At 46.8% G+C, this 23,791-nt stretch overlaps 1 protein-coding gene across 2 annotated transcripts in view; it reads left to right on the top strand.

The window, feature by feature from the left end:
* Nucleotides 1-23,791, top strand: part of SLC30A10 (solute carrier family 30 member 10) — a 36,310-nt gene that overhangs the window by 2,645 nt on the left and 9,874 nt on the right. The window contains exons 1-2 of one of the 2 annotated variants that reach the window (XM_084799378.1): nt 16,298-17,023; nt 17,743-17,820. In XM_084799378.1, the coding sequence (XP_084655504.1) occupies nt 16,408-17,023; nt 17,743-17,820 (694 nt within the window). In that variant the 5' untranslated portion in view covers nt 16,298-16,407. Of the gene's footprint in view, nt 1-16,297; nt 17,024-17,742; nt 17,821-23,791 lie in introns of those variants that run through there. The other variant, XM_084799379.1, reaches the window with a different exon arrangement.

Genomic DNA, 23,791 nt, shown 5'->3' with positions numbered 1-23,791 from the left:
GTGAGAAAAAGTCTTTATAAGTTTTAGGCAGTACCTGGCTACATAGCCTAAGTTGGCCTCGAACTTGTGATCCTGCTCCTTCAGTCGGCCAAGTGTGTACTACCATGTCAGGTAAGGGAAGAAAATTCTATGTGTGCTTTAGAGCTAATTGTGAACAGAATCCAGGGATCCTTCCCCTTTGTGGAGTCTGAGCTAGGGAGGGGTAGAAGCACATGCATGCAAAACTTGCAATAGAGAGGCTGCAGCAGCAGGATAGTGAATCTGGAGAGCAGCCCAGGCTCCATACATTTCAGGCCAGCCTGGACTACATAGGGGGACCTAAGTGGTGAGTCTGATCTGTCTTAGAAAAGATCTAAAGTAGAGAATAAGCCCTGGTACTAGAAAGTAAACGGGACAGTTATTTTAGCTCAAAATAAAGGCCCATGCGAGTCAGGGTCATGTTCAGTCCCAGTCTGGGGTATGGAGAGCTAGCTTCCGCGGGTACACACACCTTTCAGCAGAACACTGGAGGCTGAGTACCCCACACATTCAAGAGGCCGAGGCAGGAATGTTAAGTATGCAAAGCCTGAGCAACAGATGGAGACCCTGACCCAGTTAAAATGAATGAAAAAATACATGATTAAAATTTAACTCTTTACAAAGGCAACTTGCAAGCTAGGAATAGTGGTACACAGCTATAATCCCAGTATGAGTAGAAGAAAGCGGAAAGAATCGGGGAAGGAAGGGGGGGGGCAGGAATGAGGAAGCCAGGGAGGTGACACTGTGTCTTCTCTGGTCTAGATCTGCATACTGGCCTCACCTCTTCACCCTTTGCTCAGTGTCCCTAGCCACCCTCATGCATAAAGCCATCAACATTTTGGACTTTCAGCTTAGTTTGTTTGCCTTTCCCTTAAGTTTGTATTTTCACTCTGCCTTTCATTTTGGCTAAAAATAGCTCCAGCAGCTCCTGAAGTCCTTCGCATGCTGTTTCGTGTCAGTGAGGGCCACACAGCGCTCCTTCTTGCCCTAAGGCTTCCACATGCCTTGAGCTCCTCCCTCCTTCCTCTCTCTGTCCGTTCTGTGCTCCCTCGCCTTGTCCTCTTCTTTTTGAGGGGTCTTACTCCACAGTTCAAGCTTGTCTGTTCCACTTCTTTCCACCTCAGGGACAAGGGTACAAGTGTAGACCTCATATTATAAACTACTTACAGAAAAATGTATATATAAATTTTATATATGATGTGTAGAGTATTTATTTTCTGACAAGCATCTTTCCTTGATAGTTATTTGATTTTGTTTTGATTTTCTCTCTTCTCTCCACTCCCCCGCCCCCGCCCCCAACTCCTTGTCTTCCCTTCCCTGGCTTTGGTCCCTGGCATGACACTTTCTTTGCTCCACATGCAGCATAGGCAGTGGCTGCACGGTGCCTGTCAAAGGCAGCCTTGGCAGGAGGTTTCAATGCTCTTCTGATCTGCTGCTTATACAACTTCTAGATGGTCCTTACTGCTTTCCCACGGACGGTCAGTAATGGAAGCAAACAGGATTCCTTTCTTGAGAGGGAAGTCAGGCTCTGGGTTTAGGGGAAGCAAGGAAGAGCTTTCCTGCTTTTCCCTGGATGGCAAATACTACGGAGTAGGTTAGACACAAGAAGCTTCACACACAGGCTGCGTGTGGTGGCTCACCCTGTACTCCCGGCACTTGGGAAGCCGCGGCAGGAGGAGCGTGAGTTCAAGGCCATCTTGAGCTATATTGTAAATGTTGTAGAAATAGAAACAAAAAAGGAAAGAAAAAAAGTGCGTACTCAGAGAACCTGGTACTTCAAGCTGGAGAGGGAAGCACTCCTGGGCAGCAGTGCTGGGCGTTCAGCAGCCATTTTACGGAGCATGGGGTTTAAGGTCCTAGAAGCAATCAGTCTCTTCCCTGTTTATGTTCACAAGTTTGGAGAAGCCCACTCTCATTTGAAGATCCAGTGGCAGGTGTGAGCACACGCCCTAGTGCTCTCCTTGTCTCACACCAGATGCTGGTGAAATTCTCAGCATCCTTTTCTCTGTTTCTGACACATGGCTAACCTCTCATCTCCCCTTCTGTCCCTTAGAGAGTTCTGGAGCAGTTGCAGGGGTGAGTAGCAAAGATATAAGGAAGATTAGGAAACTGGTCTTTTCAAATGCGAGCTCAAATTCATCAGAAGGGAAGGGAAACAGGAGCCAGGCTCCACATTCTTGGATATGTCACTCTACTGTGTGGAGAATTCTGTTATCTGCATTGAATGATAATGAAGAGTTTGTTGGCGCCATGAGTGTGTACTTACACAGCTCACGCATCTGCAGTTGGAGAAATGTGCTTTGCAGAACAAGTAACTAGAGAGAACATTCTCTGTTCTCATTTTTTCATGTAGGTTCCAAAGGAAAGGCCGAAACAAAGGGAACTAATTGCAGGCGTGTACAGCTAGTTGGCAGCGGTCACAGAAGAACACTGGGAAAGGACAGTTGGGTTATACAGGAATCCTAGCTCCAAGCTGAGTGTCCTCCTGAAAGTTTCTTAGACCTCAGTTCTTTTACCCCTACTGTGGGACATCCCCACCTCATGGATGCTGTGAAGACAAAATTGTATCACAAATGCAAAGTGTTTAGCCGTAAACTTATAGAGCACTCAGTGAAGGGTGGTGGTGATGGTGCCAGATTGCAGTGGTTGTTCAAGAAAACAGTATAAATGAGATAGTGGTAAGAGCAGAGCCAAACATGACAGCACACTGGAGAGGAAGGGGCAGGAGGATGGTGAGCTTGAGGTTACTCTAGGCTAAAGGCAAAGAGAAGCAACAAGGAGGAAAGAAAAAATCAGTAAGTTCCCCATGTGGCAAGTCTGTTCGCATGACTGTGGCATGGCGGCCCACCTCATCCTTGGCCAGCGTTCTGATACTTGTTTGCTATCCGATGTATTTTGATCAATGCAGACCCCTCACCTCCCCTAGGAACCACACAGAACATGTGTGGATGCTGATGGGGTGCAGCAATCTAGGACTGTTACAGCCCCCAAACAGCTGGACTGCTGCTGTTCAGCAGCCACACCCACCTCTCCTACCCTCACTCCACCTCCCTGCCATGGAAACCGTTAACCTGACCTCCATCTTGGTACTCATCTGATTTTAAGACTGCTCTGTTAATACGCTGGGAAACCCATGCAGCCTTCGAAAGTGGCTTTTTTTTTTTCTTTCAGGACAATGCTCTTAAGATCCACTAAAGTTGCTCAGACATCAGTGGCCAGTGGCCTTCATATTAATCAGTTGAGTACTCTTGGCCACTCAGCTAGTTTTCATTGTGTATTAAACCACTTTCATTCAATGAAATTGTCAGAGGCGAGGGCTCACGTTGGGTATTTTCAATTGCTGGGTTTTTAGTCTTTTAAATTTTTTCCTCTGTGGTCCTTCTTTGCTTTTTAAAAATGTTTTCAGAGTTTTGTCCTTGAGTTGCCTGCTGTATTTTTGAGGATCTGGTATGTAATTCTGTTAGTAGTTGCTTTAGGTGTCACTGTCTAAATTTCTGTGGGAGTGAAGCTAAACACACCATTTTATTTTACTTGATAGTTTTCACTCCCATGCTCTGGTCTTTGCCTCCCTCTCTTTCCTTCCCCCTTTCTCTGTCCCACCTTCTCTTCCTCTCTTCTCCCTCCCTCCCCACTTTCTATTTTCTATGGCTCAGGTAGGGCTCTTTCTACGATTTTATCTTCAAATTTGGAGATACCTCATTCTGCTGTTGAGCCCACCCATTGAGCTGGTATGTGTTTGTTTCTTAGTGTTAAGGTTTCTGTTTTTTTTTTAAACTTTGTGTTTGTGTTGTGTACACATGTTCAGGTGCACATGTGTGTTTGTGTGTGGAGGCCAGAGGTCACCCTCCAGTGTAGTTCCCGAGCCTCCGTCCATCTTGGGGCTTTGAGACAGTGTCTTTCACTGGTCTGGAGTTTACCGAGTATTCTAGGCTGGCCAGAGAATGTGAGGGTCCTCCTGTCTCTGCCAAGCCAGCATCCAGATTATAAGTGTTCCAGGACACCTGACTTTTTACATGGGGTCTGCGCTGGAGCTCCAGTCCCCACACTTGTTAGGAGAGCCAGCCTCCTTGGCCTTCTGCTTCTTTTTATACCTTGTGTTCCTGCTGAGGGTTTCTTTCCCTTTCTTTCAAGTGTGTCCATAATTACCTGCAACGCACTGCTATGATTGACTAATTTAAACAACCAGAGAGTTCTAACACTTCTGTCACCTCAGATTTAGTGTCTTTTACATTCATGCTGCAATTTCCCCAGTGTTTGGTAGGAAGAAGGATTTCACGTTGGATCCTGGCGTTTAGGAATTGTGAGATTCTGGCTGTCTTCCCTGACAGGCTGGTGACAAATGCTGTTCCTGCCAGTTGGTGGCAGAAGTCCAAGGTTTGTCCCTGGGCTTCTGTGAGTTGTCAGGGGCAGGAGTCCAGTCCCCTCATTAGGACCTCAACACTGCCACATGGCTGGGAGGAGCTTTAACTTTAACCACTTGTTTAGTCATCTTTTTTATCTTTCCCTCTTTGTTTTTTTATTTTTTATTTTTATTTTGGGGATGAAATCCATGGCTTCACATATACAAGATTTTTTTTCTTTCTAATAAGCATATATATATATATATATATATATATATATATATATATATATATATATATATATCTAGTCCCTTTGTGCCTCAGCACCTGAGATTCTTGCACATCTGATTGTGCTGTTGACTGTGTTTGGTCTTCTAACTGTATTGCTTTCTGACTTTCTGTTTTTGAGGCAGGGTTTGCTGGTGTAACCCAGGCTGGCCTGAAACTTGTGACTTTCCTTTCTGTGCTTCCTGAAAGAACTATAGATGTGTGGCACCACAGAGAGCTTATGTGCTTTTTTTAATTGTAAATTAATTTTTTATTGTAAATTAATGTTCAATGAAATTCTTTCTGAGACTTTTTGTTGAAGTGTAGAATATAAACATATTTTAAAAAGAGTTTTAAAATGATTGTGCATATTTTTATTTGGTTTAAAAAATCACACAGAAGGGTTTTGCCTGTGTGTACATGTGTCTCTCCTGCACGTCTAGTGCCCATAGAAGCCAGAAGAGAGCATTGGATCCCCTGGGACTGCAGCTACAGAGGTGAGAGTAGCCATGTGATGATGGGGATTGAACTAGGGTCCCGTGGGAGAGCAGCCTGTCCTTTAACTGCTGAGCTATCTCTCCAGCTCTATGCAGGTACAAGTGCAAACACACATTTGGTCCCAGAACTTGGGAGGCAGAGGCAGAGGCAGAGGCGGTCTGGTCTACATAGTGGGTTCCAGGACACCTAGGGCTTGCCTCAAAACACCCAAAATCAAAACCCGACAAGTTCTTTGTGCAAAACTTGCTAGGATACACTTAAACACTATTTGCCCACTATTGCTTGTTGATGTCACTTTGTCTGCAGTAGACATTTTGCCTACACTCACTCCCATATCACCTTCAGCTCCCGGTCAGATATTTTTCTCTCTGCCAACAACAAAGGCTAGGATATAAAATATCCTAGATGTGCCCTTACAGAGTAGTGGTATTCTCTATATTTGATGGTTGTGTTGGAGTTTGAATTTCCTGTTGAGGGACCCAGCAACTCTCCACCTTGCATGCATCTTAATCATTTATGCTGCGTATAACGATGTGGCTGTCAAAACTAAGAGGTGAGATGTTTTTCTTTATTGCACTGATATAGGTATTTTGAAGTCAGACTCCAGCCTCAGCTTACCATTCTAGATTTCTAATTTTACTTTAGTTTTTGGCTTTTAAAAGTTTATTTATTTTAACTTATGTATATGGTGTTTTGCATGTACATCTGCATTATGTGCCTTCCTGGTGTCCTCAGAGTCTAGAAGAGCCCATTGGATCTCATTGGAGTGGATTTATAGATAGTTGTGAACCACCATGCGGATGCTGGAAATTAAACTTGGGTTCTCTGCAAGAGCAGCAAGTCCTCTTAACCACTGAACCATTTCACCAGATCCTGGCTTCAGAGTTTTTGTTGGTTTGTTGTGGTTGTTTTGGGGGCTTGTTGTTATTTTGTTTTTGTTTTTGTTGTTCCAGACAGGGTTTCTTTGTGTAGCTTTGGCTGTCCTGGATTCACTTTGTAGACCAGACTGGCCTCAAACTCACAGAGATCCTTCTGCCTCTGCCTCCTGAGTGCTGGGATTACAAGTGTTCGTCACTACACCTGCCTCCAAGTACTTTTTTTTAAAAAGAATTTTCCACCACATTTTTCTCCTGAGGTCATAAGGTTTGGCGAAGTGACCTAAAGGGAGAGAATTTATTATAGATAAACTTAGTTTCTCAGAGTCTAGCATTTCCTGCAAGCCAGATGCTTAGGGCTGCTGACAAGGATCATTTTAGAAACTTGGCAGTGTTGGGCCTGGGGAGCCAATTCAGCAGGTAAAGCGAGTGCAGTGCTCAAGCAGGAGGACCCTGGAATCCCTAGCAGGCATACCAAAGGCCACCAGGCGAGGCTGCCCCGCACCTGTAACCCAGCCCTGTGGGATCGACAGAGACAGGACAACTGGAGGCACTGGGTTGCTGGTGCCTAGCCTAGCCCCAGATTCAGAGAAACCTTGTCTCTAGAGAATACAGCTGAACATGATAGATCAGGAAAATGTCGTCTTCCCTGACCTCTAGTCATATGCACCTGCATGTGTGAGGTGCATGTGCATTCATGTGCGTGCATGCATACAAGCGCAATTCAGCCAGCCTGTGAGGAAATGTGCTCTCTGGCTTTGCCTTTGTCTAGAAATTGGAGGGGTGTGTGTGTGTGTGTGTGTGTGTGTGTGTGTGTGTGTGTGTGTTTTCCTCTCTCTAGACAACCAGTTTTCTCATGTTTTATGTGAGCCAGAATTGGTCAAGGACTAGGCCTGCATAGTATTCAGTTCCGGCAGATGTTAGCTCATGGTGCTGTACATAGATTTCCTCCATGTGACCCAGATCTTTTCCAGAGAGTTGTACTTAAGTCCTCTGTGTAACTGGAACTTTCCCACACAATGAGAGAAGAAGGAAAGAGGGACAAGAAGGGGAAGTGAAAGAGAGAAAAGGAATGGAGGAAGGAAGTTAGGGAGAAGGTGGAAGAAGAAAGGAAGGGGAAGAAGAACACAAGAACGAAAAAAAGAAATGGAGGGAGGATGGAATATTGAGTTTCTCCTCTACTTTTTACTCCTGTGCCTCTCTGTCCGCTTCATCTTCCTCTCCTTCAGAACCTGTGGGTCCTGTGTGTCTACTTCTTCAGGAAGTGGTTCCCCCTCTACATACCAACACACACACACACACACACACACACACACACACACACACACACACACACAGTTTCACTGTTAGGCTCAGCATCACTTGTCTGGGACCTTTAAAGCTTGGTTGTCACTTGTGCTTCTCCAAACTGTCTCTGCATAGCTTTTCAGCACTGCGTGTCCATCCTGCGGTTGGCAACAGGCTCTGCCTGTGCTCTGCCTGTGCTCTGCCTGCCTATGCTCTCCCAAAGTCTCCGCTGGGTGCTAGTGGCCAGTAGTTTAATTAAGCCCTGCACTTGGCCTCCTTCCTGCTCCACCATATGGACGGCTGCTGCTTTTATTGGACCGTCTTCCTCTTCTTTGTTGTTTTCTGGGTCAGACTTTTGTTTTTCAAACATAGATTTTGTTGTTTTCTAATCACAGGGAGAGGAATGAAGTCCATGTCTTACTGATTGGCCAAAAGCAGCTGCTGTCCAAACAAATCCTGTCAGCTCTCACCCTGAGCTAGATAGTCTCACTCAACAGGCATTTTCTAGTTAAACCATCGTCTACCCTAGGCCTGATTCAAATGACCATTGCCCTGCCTAGGTCCCAATCATTATTTCCTGTATGTGCCCTGATAGTCTCAGTTCTGTTTTGTTTTGTTTGCTGTACCTTGAATATGTTATGGAAATTTCCTTAAATAGCTCCAAGTTCCACAGATGCCCCTGTTTAGTGGCCAGATGACTCTCCCAGTTACTATGTCTAACAAAACACCTCAAATTTATACTCAGAGATTCTGTAGTTTTGGGGTTTGGAAAGAACACAGTACAAACAGCTGGCTTGTACACAATGTCTGAGGTCTCCCCTAAGGCCTGGTGTACTAAGGATGCTCTGTGGCTGGAGGCTGCAGTCACTTTACCTCTGGTACCTAGGTTAGTAGGTCCGCCATTCAGGACTGACCAGACAGCCTAGCAAAGATGACCTCCGCACGGATCCTCACCTAGAGCAGCCTCGGGGCATGGTGGGGCGTGGCCTAGAATTCCAAGCACAAGTGAGCACAAATTGAAGCATTGTTGTCTTTCCAAACCTGAGGCTGTGGTGATGGCATGAGGGAGTATTGAACTCCTAGACCCCATATCTGGGTGGAGGAACATGAAAGTCGCTGTGTGGAAGAGAAGGCGGATAGGAGCCATCTTCAAAACCCATTCTGCAAAGTTCCCCTGTGGACATTGGTCACATCATGACCTCGTGCAAACTGTACTCATCAATGCTACAGATTCCTGACAGCCCACTGGGCATGGCAACTGTCCAAGTCCAGGATCTTATGGTCCTAGATGACTCTGGGATTTCAGACTCCACAGATTAAGTTCCTTGAGTGTTTGTCTCTGGCTGGAAGGCGCTTGAACTAAAGGATCTATGCACACACAGTGCAGATCTACCCACGGCAGTGAGGAGACAGGCACAGGGTACTGGAGCCATGCCCCAACTGTGTTTATTTAGCTAGCATGCACACCTTTAGGGGGATGACTACTGATCACTTCCTGAGGCTGGTTCTCTCTTATGGGGTAGAGGATGAGCTGCAATTCAGAATGCTCTCTGAAGCCTTTCCTTTCTTTCTCTAAAAGATCCTCTGGTCCCCAGGCTGACCTGATAAAATTCCCTTCAAAGAATTTTCAGAGATGAGCACACTTCTTTTTCTTGTTTGCATTTCTCTAGGCCCAGGAAAGCTAACTTTTCCTCTAGCTCAATTTGTTGGATGTTTCTGGACTTACCTTTACACTTCCGTTGTAGCTAAAATTGAAGCAAATAACAACAACAACAACAATAATAAGTCTCAGAAGGAGAGAAAGATTCTGCTATAAGCAGTAAGCTGCTGTGACCTGTCAAGACTACTATGTGGCATATGCTTATATTGGACCTGTGTGGTACCCTTGTTCCTGCCTCTCTCTCACTTCCATCCCCACAGGCTTCTTTGGGCTCTATATACTCCTCTTTATCTGCCTTCATCAGAGCGTGGTGGAGAATTAACCTCATCTGCCCACTCCCAGACCCCCCTCCTTAATACCCAAGGACGCATCTTGCTTCAGCTATTTTCCCTCTCTAAGAGTTCAGGTCTTTGTGAGGAGGAGGCAAGTCTGAAAGGGAAATCCCAGAAGAGACGTTGTAAGGTCCTGATGTTCAGGTCTTTGTGAGGAGGAGGCAAGTCTGAAAGGGAAATCCCAGAAGAGACGTTGTAAGGTCCTGATTCTCTGTGGAAATAGATTGGATGGATGCCCAGAAGTCCTCCCTCTGGGTACCTCTTTTTCTGGGTACCACCAGTCACTGAGTCCTTGGTGTCAGCCTCGCTGTGCCTTACAATCCACCACCCCACTCCTTAAGCCCGAGTACTGTAGTCTTCAGCCTCTTCTATTGTCCTCTATTGTCTACTTTGCTGTGAAGTTGTTTCTTCTGGCTTCCTACTTTCAGTCACCTCTCCCTCTCCCTTTCACATCTTACTGAAAGTTAACCAGGTGTGCTCTTCCTGGGCTCACTCCTCATTACCAGCTCCCTGTGGCCTTCATGGTACATTTCAGATTCTTCAGCATGGCACACAAAGCCCTCCATGACAATGCCTGTGATCTGGTCATAATTATCATCACACACACAGTCCAAGGTATCTTAACCACATTTTCATTGTCTTAGCTATTTTTTTTTGGTTTTGTTTTGTTTGTTTGGGTTTTTGTTCTGGTTTTTTTTGAGACAGGGTTTCTCTATGATAGCCTTGGCTGTCCTGGACTTGCTTTGTAGATGAAGCTGGCCTTGAACTCACAGAGATCCGCCTGCCTCTGCCTCCCAAGTGCTGGGACTAAAGGTGTGTGCCATCACTGCCCAGCTCATTGTCTTAGCTATTAAAGTAACTATCAAACAGAACAGTATGCTGGGTATTATGCTACATGCCAGCAATCCCATCCCTGAGGAGGTGAAGGCGGGAAGATCAATGTTTGAAGCCAGGCTAGGCTGCAAAAGGAAACCCTGTCGCAAAAACAGATGGACCCAGGGGATTGAGATAGCTCAGTAAGCATTGGCGTCTGCTCTTCCAGAGAGCCTGGGTTCTTGATTCCCAGAACCTACATGGGAGTTTACAACCGTGTGTGTGTGTGTGTGTGTGTGTGTGTGTGTGTGTGTGTGTCACACACACACACACACCAGAGCTTATTATCTGTAAGGCTTAGGAAGCCAATGACTGATACAATGAGACTGAAGTGTAATTTAAAGCTGCAAGCACTACGCTGGGCAGAATCTAAACTGCTACTAATCTGCTAGTAAACTAAAATAAACTACACTAATCCTCATAACCTGCTATCTCCCAAGCACTTGCCAATCTCATCCTCCTATGGCAGCTTCACTCCACCAACTGTGCACTCTCAACTGTCAACTTCTGGCTCCTCTTCTTCTCCTGAAAGCCCCACTTTCCACTTCCTGTCTTTCTGCCCAGCTCATTGGATAAACAGCACTTTATTGACAACTGCTACATCCACTCAAGGCATTCCTCCACAACACACACACACACACACACACACACACACACACACACACACACATATACACAAGGGCTTTATGTGCTAGACAGGTGCTGTACCTCAAGGCCAAGCCCACTTTAATTTGAATGCATTTCTTCTAGTTTTTAAAAAAACATTGTTTTAGATTATTTTATTTAATGTGTGTGAGTGGTTTGCCTCTATGTGTTTGGTGCCAGAGGAGGCCAGAAGAGGGCATCAGATCCCCTTGAACTGGAGTTACAGATGGTTGTGAGCTATCACATGGATGCTGGGAACTGAACCTGGTTCCTCCAGAAGAGTAGCCAGTGCTCTTAACCACTAAGCCACCTCTTGAGGTTAATTTTCCTGCTCCTCCTCCTTTTTTTGGTGGTACTGGGTATTGAACCCAGTGACTTGTGAATGGTAGGCAGTAGCTCTACCACTGAGCCACATTCTTAGCTCCTTCTTCTAGTTCTTCAGTGAAAGCATTGAACATGCATCTCTGCCTCAGCCTCCTGTGAGAACAGAGTGAGCTCATGTCATCCAGGTTTCCTTCACTCATCTCCTAAACACTCAATCCTGCAAGCCTCTGCCCCAATTCCAGGAGCTGGGACAAGGTGTGGAGTGATGAGCCATGGTGGCAGGGTGTGCCTGCATCCTGACTCAGTGCCAGGAAGACTTCCCAGAGTCATGGGTCTCATCATATGGAGAGGGAGAAGAACATTCCAGGGACAGTGGTGGCCTGTGTGGAAGGGGTGCTGTCATGTTGTAGGGGTAGGGGTGAGGCTACGGTATTGGAGGTGCAGAGGTGAAGAGGCAGGCATGTATGGGCCACTTGTGTCAGACTTCGGTACCTGCACATGACTGAGCCCTGCAGATAAGAGTGGCTCAAACACGGCAGCAATGTAATTACTTTTTGTGTAATAGAAGTTAGGAGGAAGGCCTTTCGCAGTTAAGATGGGTTCCAGATCATCAGAAATGGAGGCTCTCTCCTATACCCTGCTTCCAACAACTACCCCAAGTGGATTTGCTTTCCACAAGGGAAGGCCCTCACATCTTCATGGTGTAAGATGCTTGTTAGAGCTCCAGCCATCACTTCCAGCTCCTTCCACTTAAGGAGACTTTTGAATGTTCCACATGGACTTTCTATTGACAGTTTCAAGGTCACTCAATCATGGGGCTACAGCTAGTTGCAAGAGCAGACAGAAAGTAAGGTCTTAGTTTAGTCAGCAAGCACAAGTGGGGAGCATGCTCAGCAGATGTGCTAAGCCAAGAGTCAGGGTTCATCTCCTACAGGGGGAATTGGGCACATGAGTAAGCAAGAAGTCGCCTGTGGTGTCAGGTCAGCACACCAGCATAAGGATCTCTCAAATTTAGTGTATTCTGAAACACTTTGAGGAAAAACCTTCATTGTCCTTAGTGCTCTGTACAAATCTATGACTTTAAAAAACAAACAAAAACCCTCAGCCCAGCAGTGGTGGTACAAGACTTTGATCCCAGAACTCAGGAGGCAGAGGCAGGCAGATCTCTGAGTTCAAGGCCAGCCTGGTCTACAATGTGAGCTGTAGGACAGCCAGGGGTACACAGAACAGTTCTGTATTCAAAAACCAAACCAAACCAACCAACCAACCAACCAACCAACCAACAACAAAAGAAAATAAAAGAAAGAAAAGAAAAAAAATCTCAACAGCCAATGACACAGGGCCTCCATGTTCTGTGTCTGTGTTAGTGTTGTCATTCCTGTAACTTGTTCCCTACAGCTGCAAGGATTTAAAATAGTCTTATTTTTTGTTGTTAAATTATTATTATTATTATTATTATTATTATTATTATTATTATTATTATTATTATCATTATGATGATGATGTGTGTGTGTGTCCGGGTGTCTGTCACAGTGCTCGGGTGGAAGTCAGAACAAGCTGTGGAAGCCCATTCTCTCCTTCTACCTTGTAGGTTCCCAGGATTGAATTTGGTGCCAAATTCCTTTTCCTGCTGATCTATCTTATTAGCTGACTTATTTATTGTTAAAGTCACATCTGAAAAACTGAAATATAAAAACAACATGCCAATATAATAACCCCCAAGTTTATGAACTATACTGCATCAAGTTTCGGGCCATAAGGAAGTGAGTTTATAATCCAGTGCTGGGAGGTGAAGACAGGAAAACTGAGTTTGAAGCCAGCCTAGGCTACACAGCAAGACCCATCCCAAAATGAAAACAAACAAAGTTAATGCTGTTTGATTGGAACAAAATTATTTTTTTAAAAAAAGATCAGTTTGGTATAAGAAGAAAATATGCTCTGGACACTCTACGCCTAAGCCAGAGCTAGCAACTGCCATTTTCCAATTGTGTGGTTCTTGGCTTTGTGGATTAAAATTGCCAGCCTTCAAATTCTTCAGCAATAAAACATGATTTAATATGTTCAAAATACTGCATGAGGATACTGGGGCGGGGGCGTAGAATGAAATAACACCTATAAAGTACTCTGTTAGGACTCCAAACAGTAGCTCAATAAACACAAAGCTGTTGAAATACACATCGTAAAGACAGCCTGTGTGTCTGTCAGGTCACTTAGACAGGCATATCATGTAAGTTAGGCAAAACATGTTTATCGGGGCTGGGGAGATGATCCAGGCAGCGATGTGCTTGCTGTGAGGATCTGAGTTTGATGCCAGTGATTATATGAATTGCTGGGCACATGTGATCTCCATGCTGAAGAAGGAGGGAAGGGGTGGGCCCGGGGGGTCTCTGAAGCTCCTGGCCAGCCAGCCTGGCCAATCAGGAAGTTTTGGGTTCAGTGAGAGACTGTGCTCTCTCTCCCCCCTCCCAGCCCCCCCAAATTAGAACTGATTGAGAAAGTCAGTCAGCAATACTCCTATTCAAACATAACACGTGCATAACACACACATACACAGCCATATACATATCCCACTTTCCTACAGAGTATTTTGTTGGCAGTGTCTGGAACACTTACCTTTCCTTGTGGGCAGGAACTGGCTGGGGACAGGGACATGAGACACCTGTGACAACTCCTGGTCCTCAGCCTCTGGCTTTCTAGTTTCTACTGTACTGCTCTTGGGCCAGCAAGCCAAATCTTATCTGCCCTTGGCTGGGAGAATGGCTAACCAGGATGCACAAGTGATATGCTTCTGCTGATTTCTGGGTTTTCTCAGCTGTGAATGAGTAAGGAATACAATTAGTAAGGAAGGAACACGTTAGCCTTGCCAGGCCTCACTCCTGTCAGTTTCCTTTTTATTATTTTCTTGCAATGCCTGGACTTGAACCCAGGGCCTTGCATGTGCTAGTCAAGTGCTCTACCACTGAGCTATACTCCCAGCCCCACTCTTGCTGTCATGTATCAAATATTTTAGAGGTTCCATATTTTGAAGACAATACCATCAATATACTGGGAATTGTACTTGGATTCATCTCTGGTGTATATTAGCATTTTATCTGTTGACTAGTAGTGATTCTGTTACATGTGTACCGCACGACTGCTAATCACACCACGATTACAGCATTTGTTGAGTGCTTACTGTATACTAGGCACTGTTACAAGCACTTCACACACTAATTTGTTTAATCCTTACTATTCAATCATCACTCCCCTCTGCAGTAATAAAAATAGGCCCATGCGATTAAGGAATTTGTCCAAGCCTGTGTCGCTTAAGTTTTTTTCATTTTTATCTTCTTAGTTCTATTATATAATTTATAACTTATTATTTTTTAGAGAATTTCCTCAAGTTTTCAGTGTAGGGATATTTATCCTGGATTTATTTATTTATTTATTTAAAGCTCTCTCTTTTTCTCCTCCCCCCTTCCCCCCATAGACCTGCCTACAAATGTTGAGGTTACAGGCATAAGCTGTCTGCCTGACTGAAAAGGGAGTATTAATAAGCTCCTTGCATTTGGCGGGTTTATCCAGTAATAAGATAGGACCAGATCAAGGATATTTTAATACCACTGAAAGGGACTTTCAGAGACTATGAAAAAAATGGAGGCATACTTCATGATTAAGATAATGAGTGGGGCTAGAAAGTAGAATGTTAAATAGGCAGCCCTGGTTAAACACAGTAGGCCACGAAACAAAACCAAAAGAGGTGGGGGGTTGGGGGGTTGGGGGCGGGGAGGTTGGAAAGGTGATTCAACAGATGAAAGTGTTTGGCACCAAGCTTGATGGTCTGAGTGTAATCCTAGAGACAACCATGGTGGGGTGAGGGAATGCCCCAAAGTTGTCCTTCGACCTCTGCTTGCAAGTCATACAGCGTGCATGCCATACACACACTTAACACCCCTTCCCCAATAAATGCATGTAATAGAAAACTAAACAAAAGGGCATGATTTGGCGGGCAGAGCTCAGAAGGCAGAGGAGAGCTTCTCAGGGCATAAGAGAGTGGGGACTGAGAATAATTAGAATACATTATATGCATGTATGGGATTGGCAAGAACAAATTTAATCCAAATTATTTTTAAAGCTGGATGTCTCAGTAATAGATTCCTATCACAAGCTAATGCTCTAAAACGGTCGAGACTGAATAGTTACACCACCATTTACTTGGTGGAGGCGGTTAAAGCCTATGATGAGACACGGATGGAGCCTTTGCCTTCAGACCCCTCATAAACTGAGATGGGAGTGAGGCACAGCGGCTTCACATTCCATACCCCACTGAAGTGACCACCAGCAAATACCCTTTCTGAAGGGGCTGCTGCGCAGGACACGTTCCCTTTGAGTGAGAGCCTCTTAGGGCTCAGCCTGTTTTGAAAAAAACAAAACAAAACAAAACAAAACAAAAACAAAAACCAAAACATTTGGGTCAATCGATTAAACTAAGAGTATCGGGTCATCTATGGGGCCAGTAGAAATTCTCTCCGACAGATTGTGAAAGGAGACCAAGCCTGGCTTCTTGGTTGGCCAAGGTAGATATTTTGTGTCTACCACAAAGTACCCCAGCCTTGGGGTGCGGCACCAGTGCACTATGCTTAGCCTTAGAGCAGGGTGCGCCCTGGCTAGACTGCCTAAGGCTCTTCTGTAGAGCTACTGTGCTGTGAGGGAGTAGCAGAAAGGATTCAAGCTCTTTGTGAAGAAGAGATGGTAAGGCTTAAAGCAATGAATGAGATACCATTTAAGCAAAGGAAAAGCAGCAAACACCTTTAAGGGCAGTTGGCTCCAGCTCATATGGAATCTGCCCTGCAACACGCATATCCGCACGTAGGCAGGGGTGCGCACTCCCAATACAGCCCAGGTCCTTATCAGCGGCCTTCACAGATCTGTAGTGGCCCAGGGGTAGGGGAGGGGTGGAGCAGGAGGAGCGGGGACCCTCGGGTACATCCCTCTCTAAGAGGGTGGAGGTGGGGATTTAAGAAGATTGGCATCCCGATGTGCCTCTCCTCCCAGCAGCTTCCCTCTCCAGGCCAGACCTAGAAGGAGACACTGGCTGGTGGCCACCTGCCAAGTCAGGCTTGGGAGGCGAGGGGGGAGGGGCAGGGGCCCCGGGAGGTGGCCTTTGCGATACTGGGGCCACTCCCGCAGACTCTGGCCCTGCGTGCGAGAGCTGGCCGCACAAAAGGCCCTGGCGGGTCAGGGCGGGCCTGCGGCGGGTGGTAGGCTCCAGACCCCCAACCTGTTGCGGGGTACAGTGGTCTGAAGAGATGGGCCGCTACTCCGGCAAAACGTGCCGGCTGCTGTTCATGCTGGTGCTCACCGCTGCGTTCTTCGTGGCTGAGCTGGTGTCTGGTTACCTGGGCAACTCCATCGCGCTGCTCTCGGACTCGTTCAACATGCTGTCTGACCTGATCTCGTTGTGCGTGGGCCTGGGCTCCGGCTACATCGCGCGGCGCGGTGCCCGAGGCTCCGGCGCCACCTACGGCTACGCGCGGGCGGAGGTAGTGGGCGCGCTCAGCAATGCAGTCTTCCTCACCGCGCTCTGCTTCACCATCTTCGTGGAGGCCGTGTTGCGCCTCGCGCGGCCCGAGCGCATCGATGACCCCGAGCTGGTGCTCATTGTGGGCGCCCTGGGGCTGGCAGTCAACGTGGTAGGGCTGCTCATCTTCCAGGACTTTGGAGCCTGCTTCTCCCGCTGCGCGAGGGGTCGCCGGACCCGCCCTTCGCAGCCGCCGCACCAGGGAGACCCTTGTGGCGCTCTGGGGAGTCCCCAAGGGGCTGCGCCAGTCTCGGGCCCGGGCTCGGACACAGCAGTGACTCTCCGGCGGGGCTCGGCTGGAAGAAAGCAGCAGGAGGGCGCGACGGTGTTCTCGAATGTAGCAGGTGCCTTTCGGTTGCATCCTTCAGACCCGGACCGCTTTGTCCTTCCCTCAGGCCTTTCTCCTCCCTTCTCCAGGCATTGGGCCCCTCTTACTCACGCACTCCCTCATTTTCGTTTTGTTTCCTGACTGATTAAAAAAAAAATCCTCTTGGAAGCCTGTTTTGTCTTTCTTCTAACTTCTGTCCCTCCTTCCTTCCCTGTCTTCCCCCCTACACACACTTTTCCCCTCCCTTCTTTCTTCTTTGACCCTGCAGTCCTTACCCTCCCCTCTCCTTGTGGCAGTATTGATCCTGGAAATCAATTCTTACTATTGGGCAACAGAGAGCATTCCCTCGCCCTCCCCTCCCCTGAGGCTACCTGGACTTGTATCCTCCCCTGACAGACAGACAGACACATCAATGTCAAGACTTTCCTCTGCCCCTTAGGTATTGAGGATTTGGGGGATAGATGTAGGCTTGTACTTGTCCTGTTTTAAGTTTGAAAGGGTGTGTGTGTGTGTGTGTGTGTGTGTGTGTGTGTGTGTGTGTGTGTGTGTGTGTGAAGTCCAAGGGTTAACTGGCTTCCTCTGGGTTAAAAGGCATGTGTCTGGGCTGAGTGCGGGAGAGGTGGGGACTCCCATATGCTAAGAGGAATTGAAAATAACGGAACTGCATTGTGAGTTCATTGGTTCTTTTTGTTTGTAGAACTTATACACAACACAAGGTTTCTTCTTTGAATGCAGGTGATTCCCTGAACACCCAAAACGAACCAGAAGAGACGATGAAAAAGGAGAAGAAGTCGGAAGCACTGAATATCAGAGGTAGGCTTGTCCCTGGGCTAGCTCGCTCGCAGGACTTCTGCTTGGCTTTTACTAAGGCAGCGGGGCTGGGAAGTAGGTCGGTTACCTGCAGACTATGACCCTCTTCTCTTGCCTAATCATTGCATTGATTCCGAGGGAGAAGCTAGTTGCTAATGATTTATCTTGGCTCTAATTTAGCCATGCTACAGCTGCCCGCCCCTGCGTGGGCAGATCAGCGCCATGTTCTTCTGAGTTACACATATGTGTCATGTTCTCCTGAGCATCACCTAACAGTATCATAACCATGTGATTGCTGCAAATGTATCACGTTCTATTGATCTCTATATGTCCGTACCATGTTCTCCTAAGTCCAACATATGAGTACTGCAGTCTACTGAGTACCAAATATGTTCGTGGCCTCCTGACCTCCGCATTATTAGTGACATGTTCTCCAGAGCTTCATATATCAAAGCCGCCTTCTCCTAACATGTGTATCATGGTCCTCAGAGCCTCACAGACCAGTGCCATGTTCTCCTGACTCCCACACATGTGTCATTCTAGTCTCATATCCACATGTGCCATGTTCTCCTGAGCTCTGCACATCATTGTCATAATCTTCTGCTCTTGGCATTATCAGTGAAATGTTTTCTTGAGCTCCACATACGAGTGCCATGTTCTGATCCACGCATACCAATACCATGTTCTACTGACCTCCACATATGTGTCAGTGTCTCTTCAAATCCACTTATGTACCAAGTTTTCCTGATCCCTACATACCAATGTCATATTCTCACGAACTCTATAACTCCGTGCCAGGCTGGTCTGATCTCCACACATCAGTGTCATGTCTTCTGTGTCCACATGTGAGTGTCATGTCTCCTGTGTCCACATGTGAGTGTCATGTCTCCTGGTGTCCACATGTGAGTGTCATGTCTCCTGTGTCCACATGTGAGTGTCATGTCTCCTGTGTCCACATGTGAGTGTCATGTCTCCTGGTGTCCACATGTGAGTGTCATGTCTCCTGTGTCCACATGTGAGTGTCATGTCTCCTGTGTCCACATGTGAGTGTCATGTCTCCTGGTGTCCACATGTGAGTGTCATGTCTCCTGGTGTCCACATGTGAGTGTCATGTCTCCTGGTGTCCACATGTGAGTGTCATGTCTCCTGGTGTCCACATGTGAGTGTCATGTCTCCTGTGTCCACATGTGAGTGTCATGTCTCCTGTGTCCACATGTGAGTGTCATGTCTCCTGGTGTCCACATGTGAGTGTCATGTCTCCTGGTGTCCACATGTGAGTGTCATGTCTCCTGGTGTCCACATGTGAGTGTCATGTCTCCTGGTGTCCACATGTGAGTGTCATGTCTCCTGTGTCCACATGTGAGTGTCATGTCTCCTGGTGTCCACATGTGAGTGTCATGTCTCCTGTGTCCACATGTGAGTGTCATGTCTCCTGGTGTCCACATGTGAGTGTCATGTCTCCTGTGTCCACATGTGAGTGTCATGTCTCCTGTGTCCACATGTGAGTGTCATGTCTCCTGGTGTCCACATGTGAGTGTCATGTCTCCTGGTGTCCACATGTGAGTGTCATGTCTCCTGGTGTCCACATGTGAGTGTCATGTCTCCTGGTGTCCACATGTGAGTGTCATGTCTCCTGGTGTCCACATGTGAGTGTCATGTCTCCTGGTGTCCACATGTGAGTGTCATGTCTCCTGGTGTCCACACATCAGTATCATGTTCTTCTGATCTTCACATATGTGTCATGTTCTCCTGATCTTCACCTATGTGTCATGTTCTCCTGATCTTCACCTATGTGTCATGTTCTCATGAACTCTGCAACTCAGTGCCAAGCTGGTCTCATCTCCACTTATTAAGGTCACATTACTGTTATACTTGACTTTCTAGACTTTCTATTCTCATGATTACTGACATGCAATGCATCCTATTTATTTTATGAAGTGTGTGTGTGTGTGTGTGTGTGTGTGTGTGTGTGTGTGTGTGTGTGTTGCTGGGGATGGAACCCAGGGCCTTGTGCATGCTAAATACATGCTGTAACATTGGCCCATACCTAAAGCCCCATTGCAGCTTATTTTAGCTGATTATGATTTGTTTTGAGACAGAGTCCTCTTCTGTAGCCATGGCTGGCCTGGTACTCAATATTTAGCACAGGCCGACCTTGAACTTGTGGCAGTCCTTCTTTCTCAGTCTCCTCACTGCTTGAATCAGAGGTATTTACCACTGTGTTTGGTGTTGACTGATGTTGCTAAAGGTGGAAGAAAACAAGGAGGCCCACTACCCAAGCCTTCGTCCTGGGTGGCACCATCCAATGTCTTTATTGCTACAGTTATTCGTGGTGGGAATTTGCTGAGAAAGAGACTATAACCTGATTAAAACTCTTACTTCTAGGCTCAAAGTAGGGGTTCTGATGAGCCCATGAAAGGCACTAAGGATCCTCCTTCTTATCCCACAGTCAAAGTCAGCAGTGCTGAGCACTGTCCGGTATCTCTCGCACTGGACACTGCTGTAGCGAGCATTTCTCTGTTGTAGCTTTTGGTTAGATATTTTTACTGTAGAGTGATTTTAGCTTAGTTAATTTCCAGCTTATTTGCTTTCCTTCCTCCCTCCCTTCCTTCCTTCCTTTCTCCCTTCCTTCCTTCCTTCCTTCCTCCCTTCCTTCCTTCTTTCCTCCCTCCCTTTCTCTCTCCCTTCCTTCCTCCCTCTCTCCATCTCTCTCTTCTTCCATCTGTCCCTCCCTCCCTCCCTCCCTCTCTCCCTCCCTCCCTCCCTCTCTCCTTCCTTTTTTTCCATAAGAGTTTCACATCTGATCATCAGAAGGGACCTTTAGGAAAGATACAGAATATAGCAGTGACATATGAGGCTCTAAAATTCTAAAGGAAATAAATAAATAAATGCAATTCAGTAAGGAAGTTTACCTTTCTAACTATTGTGATAGCATTTTTTTTTTTTTGAGATTCTGTATAATGAAAATTCCTTTTAATTCATCTTTCTTCTCCAGGCTTAGATACACACACATGATACACACACATGATACACACACATGATACACACACATGATACACACACATGTCTCCTCCTCCTCTCTCTGTTTCTCCCCTTCAATCAATCATCTGCATCTATTAATTACCAACCAGCCAATGCACTTAGCATGTATCTATCTTTATGTAGTATTTATCTACCCTGCTGTCTCTCTCGAGGATGCTTGTGGCTAGTCAGAGCCTTTCTCCTGGAGCCACAACTCAGGGGAAGGACCAGAGAATTAGATGGAGAAAGATCTTGGGGAAAATGGACAGTTCCTCCCCTCTGCAGATGAGGGGACATACTCCGAGAGCGCGGTGGAGGTGGGCTGTAGTCTCAGCTCTCTTTTCACACGTATGGCTCTTTCTGTGGTCACACATGCCTCTGGCCTCCAGAATGGATGCTGGCTTGCTTCTCCAGTGGGCATTTCCCACTGAACGGCTGCGTCTTAAATGTCTGTAGGCAACTGATTCTATAAGCAGGACCCAAGTTCCTTCCAAGTATCTGCAGAGGAATTATCTCTGATGGAGTTTCCCGAGAAAAAGTTATTTATTAATTTATTATTTCTGTGTGTATGTGTACATGTGTGTGTTGTGCATGTGTGTACACATGTGTATATATCTGTGTGAGTGAACATCTGTGTTTGTGTTGTGCACAAGTGTCTGCATGCATGCATCTGTGTGGGCACACATGTGTGGGAGCATCTGCATGTGAAAGCTGGAGAAGGATGTTCAGAATCATCCTAGACTGTTCCTTCATCCCGGCCATTGAGGCAGGGTCTCTCAGTCAAACCCAGAGGTCATCCATACACATAGACTTGCTAGCCTGCTTGCTCTGGGGAGTCCCTGTGTGTGCCTTCCCAGCCTGGAATTACAGATTTGCTACAACATGGCTTATGAGTGTGCTGGCTAGTTTTTATGTCAATTTGACACAAGCTGGAGTTATTTGAGAAGAGAAGACCTTGACTGAGAAAATTCCTCCCCCTCCCCTCCTGTGGGCAACCCTGTACTATATTTTCTTGGTTGACAATATGTACCGGGGCCCAGTTTACCGTGGGCTATAAGAAGCCATGAGGAGAAAGTCAGCAGTATTCCTCTGCATCAGCTCCCGCCCTTATTTCCCTTAGTGATGGACCAAGCTGCTTTTAGTCTTTGTCACAGCAGTAGAAAGCAAACTAAGACATGTGGCAAGCACCTTAACCAGGGGACCACTGCCTCAGCCCCAACGCCATTTCCTCAAGCTCACCACTCCTCTCATTGTAATGGGGATAAGAGACAGGGTTCATCTTTTGTGCGAAGAGCAGGGGGGGGAACACACTCTTCTGAAGTTCTCTGTAGTGGCTGCGTTTTCCTAATGGGATCAAGGATGCTGCATTAAGATGTAGTCAGCAGCATCACATACACAGAGGAATGGCAGTGTGCCTTCACTTGAAATGACATCTCCTCTGATGAGATATTTCTTCACAGTCGTTTGGTTTCCCCAGAGAGAAGCTCTCATCCTTTCCCAGTGCCTTGTGAATGTGGCACTGCTTTCACACTAAGTCAGTGGCATTGAAGGCTGGGGTTCCATACTGGGTTTCAATTTTGGTCCAATTGACAGTATTGGTATATGCCAGTTCCAGGGGACAGTGGTTGTTTTTAATTGAATGTCAGCATGTGAAGGTCAAGGGCAGAGGTCTCCTGTCTTTGCAAAGTAACCCTTGTGGGCAGCACTGCAACTAACTGATCAGGAGACTGAGGCATCCGGGGAGACCTTTGTCTCTCAGGACACCTCACAGGATCATCTTTGGAAATCCAGGCTTTTGCAGCACTTCTTCCTACACATTACTCCCCCACCCCAGCGCCTGCTCCCCACGCCAGCCCTGTCCTCTCTTTCCCATATCCCAACACAGCTGCCCAGGTGAGCGCGGTGGATGCGCTGCTCAGCTGCACATGTGAGAGGGGTGGACACGCTGCTCAGGCAGTCCCAGGCTTTGCCTCTCGTAGTTTGGTGACTCTGGCTAAGTGCCTTCACCACCAGCCTCCTGCAATGGCGCCCACCTGCCAGTGCTGTGGTGAGGCTCCCGTGCACGCTGGCATGAACAGAGGACTCTGCAGTTATTGCTTTCACCTCCAAGTCAGTGCTAAGCGGGACCTGAGCCTTTGTCTCACACATACACCGTGGGGACCAGTTTCTGAGGGAAGTGAGGTGTGGATCATCAGCCTTATCTCATGCATGAGACTCTTCTTTCATAGGCTTTGTGGCTCACGGGCCCAGCCAGCATCAGGGTCTGAGGCTGCTTTGTCTTCCTCTAAAGGCATCTTCTACTCTCAGCCTCCCTGGACCCCTGCCTGTGTGGCACATATTCTCCCCAAGGCTGGCTCCTGCTCTCGGTCTGCTCCTCAGAGACCCTCAGGACCTCCTCCTCCCTGACACAGTCACTGCCATACTTAGCTCAGGATTTGGCTTTGTGACTGCACTCAGTGGGTAACCGTAACATTAGGCAGGTACTGTACATTTCGAAAGAGCCAGAAGAAAAGACTCTGAGTTTGTTTTGTTTTGTTTTGTTTTGTTTTTTTAAACACGGGAAAGAAGGGCTCAAGGGTGTAGATCTTTGACTTAATATTACATTCTATGCACATGTATCAGAATAGCACAGGAAGTGTGTTCATGTTCAATATATATATGAATATATATGCTGGGATTAAAGGTATGTGCCACCACACCCAGCCTTCAGTTTTTATCAGTTAAGATGAAACAAAACAAAACAAAACTATCTTAGCAGAGAGCGGGGTGGGGGTCGGGGGGGGGGGGAGTTCTCAGGGTAATGCCCCATCCCCCCATCTGCACTTTCTCTTTGACTAGGAGACACACTGGGATTTTACATTTCAAGGTGTTAGCATCTGGAGTGCCTCTCTGGTAGAGTGAGCGTTCGCCTAGAAGGCTCCTGAGTTCTGTGTGTGCTGGGATGGAAAGCAAA

This window comes from Acomys minous, assembly GCF_964271855.1.
Source record: "Acomys minous genome assembly, chromosome: 1".
Classification (NCBI taxonomy): domain Eukaryota; kingdom Metazoa; phylum Chordata; class Mammalia; order Rodentia; family Muridae; genus Acomys; species Acomys minous.
The sequence above is the reverse complement of the archived record's forward strand: the minus strand, read 5'-3'. Positions and strand labels throughout refer to the sequence as shown.